Consider the following 13219-nt stretch of genomic DNA (forward strand, 5'->3'; position numbering starts at 1 on the left):
AGTGTTTTTTTTTTTGCTAAATTAGAAAAAAAAAACATTGTAGAGATGTTATTAAACCAAAAAAAGCAAGGATAGTTGGTAAATGCAGGCAAACGTTTTTCAATATGAATTCTGTGACTTAACTGCTTTTTAGAATCCAGGCTTTCATTTTCTGAAACTAAAACAAGACGCTCGGGTCTCTTTTAAAAACTTCCGTTTGTGAACCCACCGAAAGGTTTCACACCACCTCGCTAGAATCATCCGTTTCGTTTTCCAGTAGGCTCATTTTTAATGCGTTCTCTCACAGATTCCGTATCCCTGTCCTCATCTGACAGCCCCACAGCTTCTTGGTACCAGGGCCAGCCGGCCAACAATGGCGGCTCGCCCCCACTCCGCAGGCGATCTAGGTCGGGCCCCCAACTCTCTCTTCGGTAAGTAATGTATTGTTGCTGGGCGAACAACGAAATGTTTTCCGTATTGGGAGCGTGAAAAAAAAACCTTTGCGTAAACTGTAGTTCTATATTGTTCTGAGAAGGAAGTTATTAGGGAGATAATATTTGGAAAATTACGGCTCTTCATATACGTGTATGGTTTTGCTGCCGCGTATCCAATATGGAGATCAAAAAAAGTTTGTTAGACGTAAATCGGATTTTGCAATCAATATCACTGCCTTTTATTTTAGAACTATTGAAACCTTGTCGAAAGCAAAGCTTGGAAAGAAAAAACCGGAAATTTAATTCGAAAATTAACTGAAAATACATACTCAAAAACAAACAGCACTTCATGGAGGAACAGCTAAATAGCGTTCATTTGGAGTAGTCACACACCAGGGTTTCATCCATAGACTTAAAAGCTAGAACCACCTTGTACAGTATAATAAACAGTACCACATGAAAGTACTGTTCAATAGCTTTCATTTGAATGGTCACACACTAGGGTTTTAGGATCACATTATTGACGAAGTTTTCTCACGTATTTAAAAGTGAGTATTATTAAGAATTCCAATTATTTTTGAAAGCAGGAAACGTTCATGGAGTAAAATGAAAATGACCAACAAGCCAGTTGCTGATCAGTCCCCTGGGACCCCCACACGGGTAGCGAAGAAAGCCTCGGGGGGTGGATCTAAGAAACTTCAACAACTTCTGGGCGCCAGCGAAAGTGACATTGACCTGCTGTTGAGACCTGCTGAGATTGTGTCGACGCAAACGCATAGAGTAAGTGTTAGTGTTACCGTGCACGATCTTACTGACTGCTTTGTAAAGGGGCTACGTCACGGTTTGCGCATCGGAAAACGTTAAGCCCAAAATTTTCAAGTTGTTCGTTTGTAATCCGTGTTAATCTTCTCCATCCTTAACCATCCTTGTTCCTTTATGGTATCTCCTTGGTGTTTTTCCATCTTAGTAAACTACTATTTTCAGTTTTCTTTCAGTTTAGGGGTAATTTTGTACATGGCCAAAATAACTCAAAATGCCGTCACTGAGAGGCTTAAACTCCATTGCCTTTGTATGTAAATGAGTGCTGGGGTTAAACCCTGCCATAGACAAGCTTCCCGTCCAAGGGCGGACGCGGACGGGTGCAGCGGGGGGGGGGGGCGCAGTAGAAATACTACGTCGCCCTACCCTGTAGAAACCAAGATGTACGGAGGTCCGATGGGCCGCTGTGCCCGAACGCAGACTTTATCTTAGACCACGTTTCTCAGTTAGGTTTTTCTCGTTGGTTTTGTTAATCTCATAACCTGTGCTGTTGATTTTGTGTGAAAATTGCAAGGAGAAAGTTGTTATTGAACCAGTTCGTAACGATTTTTTGTTTTCTTCAGAGCATACCAGAGGAGCTGGGAGATGCTAATAACTCCGGTGAATCGGGAGGAACAGCTTTTTTGCCAGTGCAACAGTCCACAAGCGAAGGAGAGCTGAAGCTCCACCTGAGCGATGACGAAGATGATGAGGATGACGAAGACGAGGAGGAAGACTTTGAAAATAACTGCGAGAAGGCGCTGGAAGATGAGGAAGCGGAGGGAGAGGAAGAAGAGGAGGGACAGGATCCTGCAGATCAGGAGGACCCTCAACAGGAAGTGGACGAGGATCAAGAACAAGTACAAGAAGAGGAGACTGGGGAACAGGAAGCTGAGGGCGATGTGACGCCGGCCCCAGTCCCTGAGCAGGAAGATCCTGAAGCTGTAGCGCTCAAGAAAAGAACGTGAGTGTTTGTTACTTCTGGTAATTTTAGCCTTTGTTTAAGGGTTGTTCAAGGAGACCATCGTGTGGTTCTGTAGTTTCAAGGTAGAGAGAAAGGTGTAGACGACTAAAAGTTATCTTGTCCCGATTTCTTTCTCCGCTAGATTTGTGTTGAAGGAACTTCTTCAAACAGAAAGAGATTACGTCAAAAGCCTTGGTGAAGTAGTAGAGGTGAGCATTTCAGATTGTAGATTCACAAAATCTAAATTCAATTCCAATTGCGTAGTTAATTGACGACGTTTTGTTTGACATTGTTTTTACAGGGATTTATTGTAGAGCTTGCCAAACCAGAGACACCCGAAGAATTGAAAGGAAAAACTCGAGTGCTGTTTGGCAATATACAACAAATTTACGAGTGGCATAAGAAGTAAGTATGAACAAACCAGCGACTTTACTTTATGTGCCGCTTTATTTTTGATAGAAATTTAACGTTTATCTCTTTTGTTTTTCTCTTAACAGTAAATTTTGCAAGGAACTCGAGAAATGCGAAGATGCTCCTGAGAAGCTGGCGTCTTGTTTCCTAAGCTCTGTAAGTTTGCATCATAATACTGGTACTCAATCAGTGTGAAGTTCCTTGGAATGTCGCCATAAGAGTGCGTGCTGCTTTCAGTGGCAAAGCGGGTTATCTAATGACGAAAACAATTAAATCCTGTTGATTCAACACATTGTAAAAGTTAAACCTTGTTAGTGCACGTGAAGTTTGTGCACAGATTAAGTAACGGAAAGAAACCTTTTCAAAGCAACCCACTGAAATGCAATATCGAAGAGGAACCCAGTTTAAAGAGGCCTGTTTGATATTAAAACCATTTCAGTGCGCGTGTAGCTCCTCACAGATGGTAACGGATAGAAACCTTTTCAAATCAACCCGCTGAAGTACGTGCAATATCGAAGAGGAACCCAGTTTAAAGCAGCTAACTTTATAACACTGGCCACGCTAGTGCACACAAAATCACGAAGTGCGTGCGGGCTGTTTTCTGTCCTCCTTGTTGAAATCTCTGATTAATTTATGTTATTTGTTATTTCTATCAGGAGCGGCATCTCAAGTTTTACATTTTCTACTGCCAAAATAAGCCAAAATCCATGACTCTCGTCCACGAATTCCGCGAGACATATTTTGCGGTGAGTTGGTTTTGTCCTGATTAGAGCGGTTTTCAACTGAGTGTCGAAAGTAATTGGACAATTAGTTTGGTTGTGGTTTTGGTTTTGCGACAGTCGATTGAAAACCGCTCTATTTTCAAGAGGCTATCACGTTAGTCATTCTCACAGTCTATGGGCTTGTACTTTCTAGTTAAAGGGTTCGGAAAATTTAGACACCAGTCAATGATCTTGTGTCAAGATATGCTTTATTATGTTTCCTTCAGGAAGTCGCAGAGCGTCTTGGTTACCGGCTTGGAATCGAGGATTACCTGATTAAACCGGTTCAACGTATCATGAAGTACCAACTGCTCCTAAAAGACTTCGTCAAGTACACCGCCAAAGCGGGACTGGACACTACTGAACTGAAGGTCGGTGCTAGTCCTGTCTGGTTACAAATCGTCCAATCGCCATCTTTGAGGATTTAACAAATCTGTGAAAGTAATGCTTTTATCTTTTATAAATGTTTGCAGAAAGCTTTGGACATGATGTACGTTGTGCCAAAGAAAGCTAATGACATGATGAATGTTGGAATGCTGGAGGGTTACACGGTAAAATAAGCGTGTTTTTGTACGAATTTTTGTAGGCGTAGGTGGTTCAACTTAATTTTAAGTAATTTTGATTTAACACGGTTTTCATCTTTTCTTCTCCAGGGCAAGATTGCAGCTCAGGGCCAACTGATTATGCAGGTAATTTCTGTCAAAGTGATTGGATGTTGTCCTTTTATGCGATTGTTAACTGTGTTACAAGCAATTTGTCCCTGCCTAAGCCGAACAAATATCAACCCTTACTACTGTGTCGAGAATTAACTTACTACTTAAAGCTTCTGATTGTTCTTGCGGCAAATCAGCAACCGTATCGCTAACTTGTTCGGCAATTCCCGAAATACTTTTCATAGATGGGCTCGTGTACCGAGTTGTCTCCGAAGATCTCGCGAAGATTTTTGAGCACTTCTACTACCGGTATACCTTTCTCGGGTCGAGTTCAACTCTATTGCCATAGTTTTTCCTCCCTCGTTTTAAACTTTAGTTCTCTCATTTTCAGGACACATTGATTGTAGCCGACCCCGAGACTCGTAAGCCATGCAAGCGACAGGTGTTCCTGTTTGAGCAGCTTATGATCTTCAGTGAACCTTTTGAGAGGAGGAAGGACTGGACAGTGTACATCTACAGACATAGTATCAAGGTAATTCTTAAAGGAACTACCTCACGGTTTGCGTATCATGAATAATTAACCCTAAATTTTTCAAGTATGTCGTTTGTAATCCGTGTTAATCTTTTCCATCCTTAGCCATGCTTGTTCCTTTGTGGTTTATTATTATCTCTTTGGTGTTTATCTATCTTGGTAAACTTTTCTTTTCAGGTTTCCTTCAATTTAAAGGTAATTTTGTACGTGGTCAAAATAACGTGACTGAGCTCCTTTAAATTGATGGTTTGCACAGTGACCATAATAGAGCACAGAAACAGAGTAAGAAATGTTAGTGTTGAAATCGGCCTCCAATCTAGTTGAGCTCGTGTCCCGAACGTCTCCGAAGATCCTCCCAAGATTTCCGAAAACAAATGGAAAATTTCCGAGAAATTTAAATTTCATTTTTTTGTTCAGCAGTATGGCCACTGTGATGTCACAAATTCGAGATCATAAGCTATACTTTTCTGGAACAGGTTGTTCTTGGGAAAGTTTTCAATGTTAATGGGGTTTAATGATCCTCCGTTGTGTTGCTATAGGTGAATCATATGCATTACATGGAAGGGGTGGGTGATGATCAGTTGTCGTTCGCTATCTGGACCGGCTCAGATCCCGACGCGGCCATCTTCACCATGACCGCGCGCTCGGCAGACAAGAAGAAGGACTGGTTACAAGCGTTGAAGAAGCTTCGAGAGTCACAGCACGCGTTCGCTATAGGTAAGGAGAATTTGTAGATTTGAGAAAATCTACGAAGTTTCCTTTGAGAAGTTTATGAAACGGTGTTCAGTTTACAAATGTATAAGACCCATAAAAAAGACTCGTCATAAAGATACTTAAAACCTTAAAATGCTTCTCTAATGTGGCGGGTGATTGTTCAACTTAGAGCTTGAGTTTCACAGGTTATCTTTCAATAGCTTTTGAATTTCCCTGGAGTTTTGTTGTTGTTGTTGTTGTTGTTGTTGTTGTTGTTGTTGTTGTTGTTGTTTTTGCTCTCTTTAAAGTGATTGTAAGAGTGAACGCAGTTTCTGATGGTTTCAAGAAAGTTGCGAATATTTTTTCATTACGTCGCTTGGTATAAACGTATCGAAGCCTACAAACTTTGAAACCTGTATGAATAAAACATAAGACGAGTCTTGACCGCAGTGTTTTTTACTCCACATGCACGCTTTGTGTGCCTATTTTTTGCTTTGTTTGTAATTTTGCTTTAACTGTTTAACACAGAATCAACTGAAGCTGATCAAATGTTAAACCAAGGAACCAAAGGTTTGAAATTAAAAGTTAAACATTTAAATTAAGCTGAAAGAAAGTAAAGAGCTAAAGTTTAAACCGCCTTGTTGAAAGAAATTTAAACCGACTTGTTGAAACATTTCAGTATAGATATCAGTGGAAGCCATTTGTCAATTTGATGCAGGTTAAAAATGTTCAAGAGTATATAAATAATCAAAATTTTCAACTTTTTGGTTAATGTCGACTTTGAACCTTCAACATTAATATAACCCCAAGAGTCAACAATCGTATGTTATCTTATCGATTTCAGTAATTATGAACACATTCATATAACCCCCAGAGTCAATAATCGTATGTCATCTTATCGAGTTCAGTTGTGAAAATAATGTGATTTGAAAACAAATAGGTCTGATAAAAAAATCTCCATTCCTAACTTCTAAACCTGTTGGAGGTAATCTAGTTGAACTAGTGTTCCAGATAACTTATTTATTTTAAAATTTTGCTAAATTTCAGAGTACTTTTAAAGTGACGTTTCCTTGAAAAAGTTACCTCTTAAAACTCTTAAACAATGGTATTAAAGGGAAAATGACTGGTTTCTTGCGCAAGAAAAATATATATTCTTACTCTTGTTTCATAATCTTTTTCACAGCTTTAGAAAGACCAATCGAATATCAGAAACAGCAAGCCAACGGCATGTGAGTAAAATGATACTCTTAACTAGAAATATTCTTTACTAGGGCTACAACGTGTTATACTAGCCTTTTCACGCAAGAGTAGTGGTCAAGTTGAGAATTGAAGGAAAATGGAAAACACCAACAAGCAAATAACAAGCACATTTTTCGTGGTAACTTTTATTTTCGTTTGCATTACTAAAAGAAGACTTTCATAGATCGTCCAGGACTTCAAAAGATCGCCCAAGCCTCAGAAAATGATTGACACGTTCTTTTCTCTCTCCCCAGCCCCCCAGCATTAACTCCCGGGGGACCTGTCACGACCCAAGGTCAGGTGACCCCATCAAGCAGCACTACTCTACCAATGACAACGTCAGCTAATCGCGCGCACAGCTTCAGCCTTCCTGACACCGGCTCTTTGAAGAAACCATCACAGGTAAGAAATGATCCCATACCGCTTGGGGATCATGTTTAAAATTTCCTGACCCATGGTGCTCCGCTAGCACGGCTTGGGCGCTCAGAAGCTTCGCTAACATGGCGATTGTTGGACCGGAATAGTTTAAAAATCAATGTGAGATTGTCTTTCACTTGCGTTGGTGTTAATTTTGACTTCATGTTTTACGAATCACGAAGCAGGAAGACTTTCAAAAGTGGTTTCATTCACTGTGCGGCTATCTACATTGACGGGACTTCAACAAACTAACGAGGAATTGAGAGACGATTAAAAGAGAACGTTGAAGCGTAAAAAAGATATTTCCTATAATGTGTATTCTCCTTATTTCACTGAAAAGGTTGGGATGACTATTTGAACCTTATTTACCGACATTAAATTACCTGTTTCTTTCAGCAGTTTATACTTTTAACATTGCCTTACCTTCGAGCAAGAAACCAACCATTTAATTTACATTTTAAGTGCATGCTGGACGACTAATCGCTTGTTTTACCCTAACTGCCACTACTCTTACCATTAAGAAGTCTTAGGTTAATCATGTTATTTTCTGTAGATACCAGTCGCTTCGAGTCCAACCAATCGCCTAAAACACATGAATCTCATCGCCCTCGAGACTGCTCAGTCTCTGGAAGATCTCACGTCACCTTTCCCAACTGCCTCGGTGAGCAATAACTTTGTAATTGCTGATTATTAATCTTTAACTCGCATTTCGTCTTCTTTGATACTGATAATGATAATAATATTTATACAGGGGGCGATCTCACATAAAGTGGTTTTCAGAACGGCCCTGTAAACTGAATGACTTTTTGGTCCTAACTTACCGACGTTAGATTAACTGTTTCTTTCAGCAATTTATGCTTTTACCATTTCCTTTCATTCGAGTAAGAAACTATCCATTTAATTTACATGTTAAGTGCATGTTGTACCACTAATCGCTTATTTCACCCTAACTGTAGAAAGTCAAAAAGTCCTTCACTGTTAGTGTCGCGAATAACGAAGCTCTAAACAAGCGCCTTTAACATAACATTTATTTAAGACGCCGCAAATAGATGAAAAAAATTCTTGAATAGGAAAATCAGAGGGTAACACCAGATCGTCAACCACAACCCTCAAAGCGAAACTACCGCTACGAAGCGTGACAGGTGGAGGTGCCATGCACTCAGTTGTTGCGTGATGGGTGAACTGTTGCCTATTGTGTGACTATCATTGCGTGACTGTTTCAGCGTAATAAAGAACGTTTCGTGGTGCTAGAGGATTTCAAGTCTAAAGATAAAGACCATCTTTCTGTGAAGAAAGGTGAAGTGGTGTACCTAGTCTCTAACAAGAAACACGACAAGAATTGGAGATATGTTTGTAACTTTACCGCCGACAAACTCGGACTTGTGCCCGCCAAGATTCTCAGAAAAGAAGCTAACAATAACGTCGAAGGTTTGTTTGTTTGTTTGTGTTTTTTCTCCATAACAATACAAATAGTTAAAACTTGGAAACGGGAAGCGTATTTAGATTTTAGGAACCATAATGGTGTGATTTTGTAGAACAGTGCTGGATAAATTATAGGAACACATTGGGAAGCAAGGATGAATAAAGATGGCGAGGATGGAAATGGATTGTAATGTGGGGACAGAATTAAAAATACGAGGCAGGAATCATAGCTAGATAACAGAAAAGTCTACAGTAATGGTGTTATTTTGTAGAACAGCACTGGACAAATGACAAGAACCTATTAGGAAGTGAAGATGACTGAGATGGCGAGGATGGAAATGGATTGTAATTGAACAAACTTGAAAACGGAGGCAGCAAAATTAGTTAGATAACAGGAAAAATAATGGTGTGAATTTGTAGAACAGTACTCTAGAAATGATAAGAACATGTTAGGAAATGAAGGTGACTAACGATGGGGAAGATAAAAAAGGATTGCGTTACAAACATTTTCTCATATTTCTTTTTTTTTTATTTGTTTATTTCCAGATTCAGACACTCCGCTCTCTCCCAAGAAAACGGCTGGGTAAGTTCGTAGCTGCTTTTGATATTTTCTACCCTAGTTCAGTTTAGTGTATTTTGTTAGTGCATACTTATCATGAGTTTTTGACTTTCCTTGTTTTGGTTCGTGTTCAGAACGTTTTCAAGGAAAAAGGTTTCAAGGCATGAGAGTTTTACGTAAGTCCTCGTTTTGTGATGTTATTTTGCTGTTTTGTTTATTTATTTTGAAAGCGGTTCAACGCCAACCTAAAGTAAACCCTCATTTTGTTTGACAAAACGTTATTACCATCCTGTAAACTCTCCTTACATTATCAATACACTATCAAGGAGGAGGTTATGAGAATAAACAAAATCATCAACAGAGATCCATTGCCTTGATATGAGACCAAACTCTCGGAACTGAAATTGTAAGAAATGTATAGCAATCTGTAGGGGGAAATAATATTAAGACCTGATGTTATGATCCCTGGCTTACTGGTGCCCAAGGGACATAGTTTCATTACTCTTTCTTAAACGTTCCAACAATATATATTTTGATAGCTTTTCATCCCAAAGCTTAGCAAACGACCTAGTTGATCAATATGATTCTCCTTGAGTTAGAAAGAGAAAAATGTTGTGTTTTCCTTGGGTTTGAAAGAGAAAAGGTTATGGGACTTTATGGCATTTTGAGTTACAGCTTTTTAGCTACGTACAAAATAACCCTTAAATTGAATAAACCTAAAAATAGTTTATTAAGATAAAAAAACACCAAAGAGATGTTGAGGGGCGGTGTAAAGGGCTAGTACAATAATGCTGTTACAAATTCTTCTGTGTGGTATATGCTGCTGAAGAATGCTATTGCTAGTGTCTCGAGAGTTTCAAGAACGCACATCGTTAGACGAAACGATTTGAGTGTGAAATTAAAATGATATCAGTTGCTGTGTGTGGACTGGCATGGATTAAATAAAACGCATAAACGCTTAAGTGCTGCTTTAAAGTAATACGAATAAATTAAATGAGCCATGGGCTTAAACTGCTGTTATTTAAGCTTTAGATGTAGTTTAAAACATAGATCAACTTTGGTTCCACGGTATCTCCTCAAACTCCACCTCCAAAACGAGGTTAACTTCGTTGTCAAAACGAGATAAACTAGAAGGAGGTTAAGCTCGTTTCCAGGACGCGAGAACAAATACCTTTGGAACGAGGTTGGGTCAAGTGTTTACTCCTGTAGGGGTTTAAAAGCAGTTTGTAGTTAGTAAGCTTTTCAAAGAACTAGCTGCAGTGCATGAATTAAAACTGTGGCTTGTTGTTTTGAACCAGAATGGCTAAAAAGGGTAAAGAGAAGATTCTACCGTCTATTACACGACATCGGAGTTTTAATACGTAAGTGAGCTGTTGCATGTTTAACATTCGCTTTCCTGCCTAATCGTGCATATTAACCACACACCGCTGGAATCTTGTCAAAGGCAACCTTAAAATCGTTAACTGCGAATCGTTTCAGCCAATCGTAACTGCGGAAAAAGAGGAACAGACCAGTCACAGCGCAAAGCGTAGGCGCGTCGTCGGTGGAAAGCGCGGGAAACCATGCAACCGGCGACAAGCGCGGGAAAACTTGTAGTCGATAACAAAGCGCGGGAACTGGTCTTGGGTTTCTCCTGACTGGCTGGAAAGATAATATCTTATATTTGATTGGCTGTCGCAAGCTTCACAAGTGTTGAGAATAAGTCATTGAGTCTACAGGATACGCAAAAGGAATAATAAGTAAAAAAAGCTTCATTTTAATGGTCTTGATTAGGGATTCCAACGGTGTCCGCATTAACACTAACATTAACGCGCTACTCTAACCGTGTCAATCATCCATACGCACAATCAGTTATTTTACATCGTAATATTCGTTCGTGTAGCGTACAAATCGTGTCTGGTAATCCTCTCTTGTACCGCCATCATGATATTCATTCATCACGGGGAAAATGGCGGGTGAACATAAAAGCCACAATAACGTGATTCTTCCTTACGTGACTTAACATAACGTAACGGTCTGTTAACCTCATACGCCGATCTTATTGGTCACTTAAAAACGAGAAGAATTCTAGAGCCAATATATATCATCTTGCAGTCGTTCCTGGGACCATTACTGAGACAAAAGAAAGGATAAGAAGCCATGTTGTCCCCAGGAACGGTTTCACTAGCGACTGTGAGACACGAATCTCTATTGGTTTCTTCTCGTTTCTAAAGCGGCGAAGTGAAGCTCGTAACCCAGTGCAGCTCGTAACCCAATCTTTGCAGACGCAAATTTGCGTGACGAGGTCGACGCTGGCAGCCAGTCCTTTCGATCAGGGTCAGGCGAGTATTCCGTGAACACGAACGCAATTAAAAGGGCGGTCGGGACGAAAGGGGTTGGGGCGAGTGCCTCACCTATCATGTCTCGTCCCAATCCCTTCTAGTCTGAAATGTCTCGCCTGCCTGATTTCCAGAGAAAAACAGACTGCCAGGAGTCTAGTGACGAGCAAGCGAAAATAAAATCTTTGTTCAATATCATCTTTCGGTCAGTCAAAGACTTATTATAAGGCTGAACGAAATTTCGGTTTTGTTTTACAGGGCTGATGACAAAGCACGACGTGCGCAGAAGAAACAGAAAGATTCGTATCTCAATGCATTCTCCAATAAAATAAAACAGAACATAGATAAATATCGCACCGAACTGACGTCTGAAAACGACCAAGAAAACGAAGATGTTCCAGCAACATCAACGGTAAACATTTTTTATTGGCATTTAAATTACAATATTTAGAGAGGAAGCCACATCAGCCTTATCTGGTTTTCATGCAGGTATTCTATCCTGGTCGAATTGGAATTTAGAGTGTTGGTTTTTGTGGAGGGATAAAAACCGGAGAACCCGGAGAAAAACCCTCGGAGTAAGGCGAGGACCAACAACACACTCAACCCACATATGTCACCGGGCCGGAATCGAACCCGCGGGGCCACATTGGTGGGAGGCGAGCGGTCTCACTATTGCGCCATCCCTGCTCCCCCATCATTTCTATAGCGGCTTTCTTTAATTTTAAGTGTTCTTTCTCCTCTAAAGTTAAAGCCAGAAACTAATTTCTACTACATTTCTTTCTTTTCAGAATCAGAAAGGAAACCCTACCGAGATCAGTACGTACCAATTGAGTATTTTACAGTAATTACTCTATGATAAACTTTAAAAGCCAAACCACAGGATACATCTTGTCATACAAGTATACATACGTTCTCTTAGTTACTCATAACAACTTCTGCGTTCTTCATTCGCGATTTAATTTAAACGGTATTCGTTAAGGACAGCACAAAGCACTAAGCACGCAAAAATCTCTAATGCAATTTCTAACACAATTTAACGTAAAGCACATTGTTTACCCCAGTCAGTCTTTGTCGGCTTTGTCGGCTTTGTCGGCTCGGCTTATGTTCCATTTACACCAGCAAAGCTAGAAACCTTGTTTTTCACTTATGTTTTGATAACGAGAAGTTAAAAGCGAGTAAGCCTCACTGACCAACTTTTGGTACGAAACTGTTTAAGAACGACTCAAGTCATGTGGAAGTGAATGTTACCATGTACGCACTGCAGTTACGAATCATTAAAGTTTTATCATTTTACTTTACATCTTCACGTCAGATTTTCCTATTACTTAACGAATCCAAAACCAAGTTAGTCTTTGAGGCGGAGATGTTTAAGTCGCCACATGTTGATGATAAATCGCACGTGTGGTCGTTGTCTCTTTGATTGGTTGAAGACTTTTGAAAACCAACACAGTTATACATCCAAGATTAATCAATAACTTGAGGCATGGGTAGCAGGAGCTGGCTTGTAATGTAATGGTTTTATACCGATGGGAAAATCAGGCTGATGAATTAAGTCGAAAACGGGGAGCGTGCTTTTCTTTTAATATCCTTTGATTAAAGCTAATTTACTTACATTTTATTTTATTTATTCCATGACTAACGCAACTAACCATGCACTACGTTCTGACTTTCACGCCGCCAGCCTTCCGCCAAGTTCTCCATGACGTCACTGTCAAAAGCGGCCATCATTTACGGCTCCAGTGCAAACTATCATCGTTCCCCACCCACCCCCTCACGGTAACCTGGACTAAGAATCAGCACTGCATAGAAACTTATGACAATATCACGGTAGTTAACGACGGATGCTCACTGGCGTTGGACATCACGCCAACAGAGACCTCTGACACAGGTCACTACAAGTGTTCTGTCACGTGCGGGTCACGCCGTATCACGTGCTCAGCTTATGTGGCCGTTCTAGGTAAAAGGAATTGATTCTGACCCAGCCCCTTCTGGGGATCACATGACCTGCCTCGCGCTAAAATTATGGGCTACGATTTAAA

At 40.2% G+C, this 13219-nt stretch overlaps 1 protein-coding gene across 13 annotated transcripts in view; it reads left to right on the forward strand.

The window, feature by feature from the left end:
• LOC110039891 (kalirin-like) overlaps nt 1-13219 on the forward strand; it is a 104190-nt gene that overhangs the window by 82210 nt on the left and 8761 nt on the right. For 7 of the 13 annotated variants that reach the window (XM_089296668.1, XM_020745049.2, XM_020745052.2 and 4 more), the window contains 23 exons: nt 287-410; nt 998-1193; nt 1796-2175; nt 2318-2384; nt 2477-2580; nt 2673-2742; nt 3243-3332; nt 3575-3718; nt 3821-3898; nt 4001-4036; nt 4392-4532; nt 5072-5249; nt 5754-5795; nt 6409-6454; nt 6719-6866; nt 7435-7542; nt 8105-8309; nt 8850-8886; nt 8997-9038; nt 10161-10223; nt 11439-11592; nt 11969-11996; nt 12862-13137. In XM_089296668.1, coding sequence (XP_089152794.1) covers nt 287-410; nt 998-1193; nt 1796-2175; nt 2318-2384; nt 2477-2580; nt 2673-2742; nt 3243-3332; nt 3575-3718; nt 3821-3898; nt 4001-4036; nt 4392-4532; nt 5072-5249; nt 5754-5795; nt 6409-6454; nt 6719-6866; nt 7435-7542; nt 8105-8309; nt 8850-8886; nt 8997-9038; nt 10161-10223; nt 11439-11592; nt 11969-11996; nt 12862-13137 — 2757 coding nt within the window. The remainder of the gene's footprint in view (nt 1-286; nt 411-997; nt 1194-1795; nt 2176-2317; nt 2385-2476; nt 2581-2672; nt 2743-3242; nt 3333-3574; nt 3719-3820; nt 3899-4000; nt 4037-4391; nt 4533-5071; nt 5250-5753; nt 5796-6408; nt 6455-6718; nt 6867-7434; nt 7543-8104; nt 8310-8849; nt 8887-8996; nt 9039-10160; nt 10224-11438; nt 11593-11968; nt 11997-12861; nt 13138-13219) is intronic. The other 6 variants (XM_020745051.2, XM_020745057.2, XM_020745055.2 and 3 more) reach the window with 6 other exon arrangements.

The sequence above is a fragment of the Orbicella faveolata genome, unplaced genomic scaffold (assembly GCF_042242905.1).
Source record: "Orbicella faveolata isolate gen_17 unplaced genomic scaffold, um_ofav_v1 contig_27, whole genome shotgun sequence".
Lineage (NCBI taxonomy): Eukaryota > Metazoa > Cnidaria > Anthozoa > Scleractinia > Merulinidae > Orbicella > Orbicella faveolata.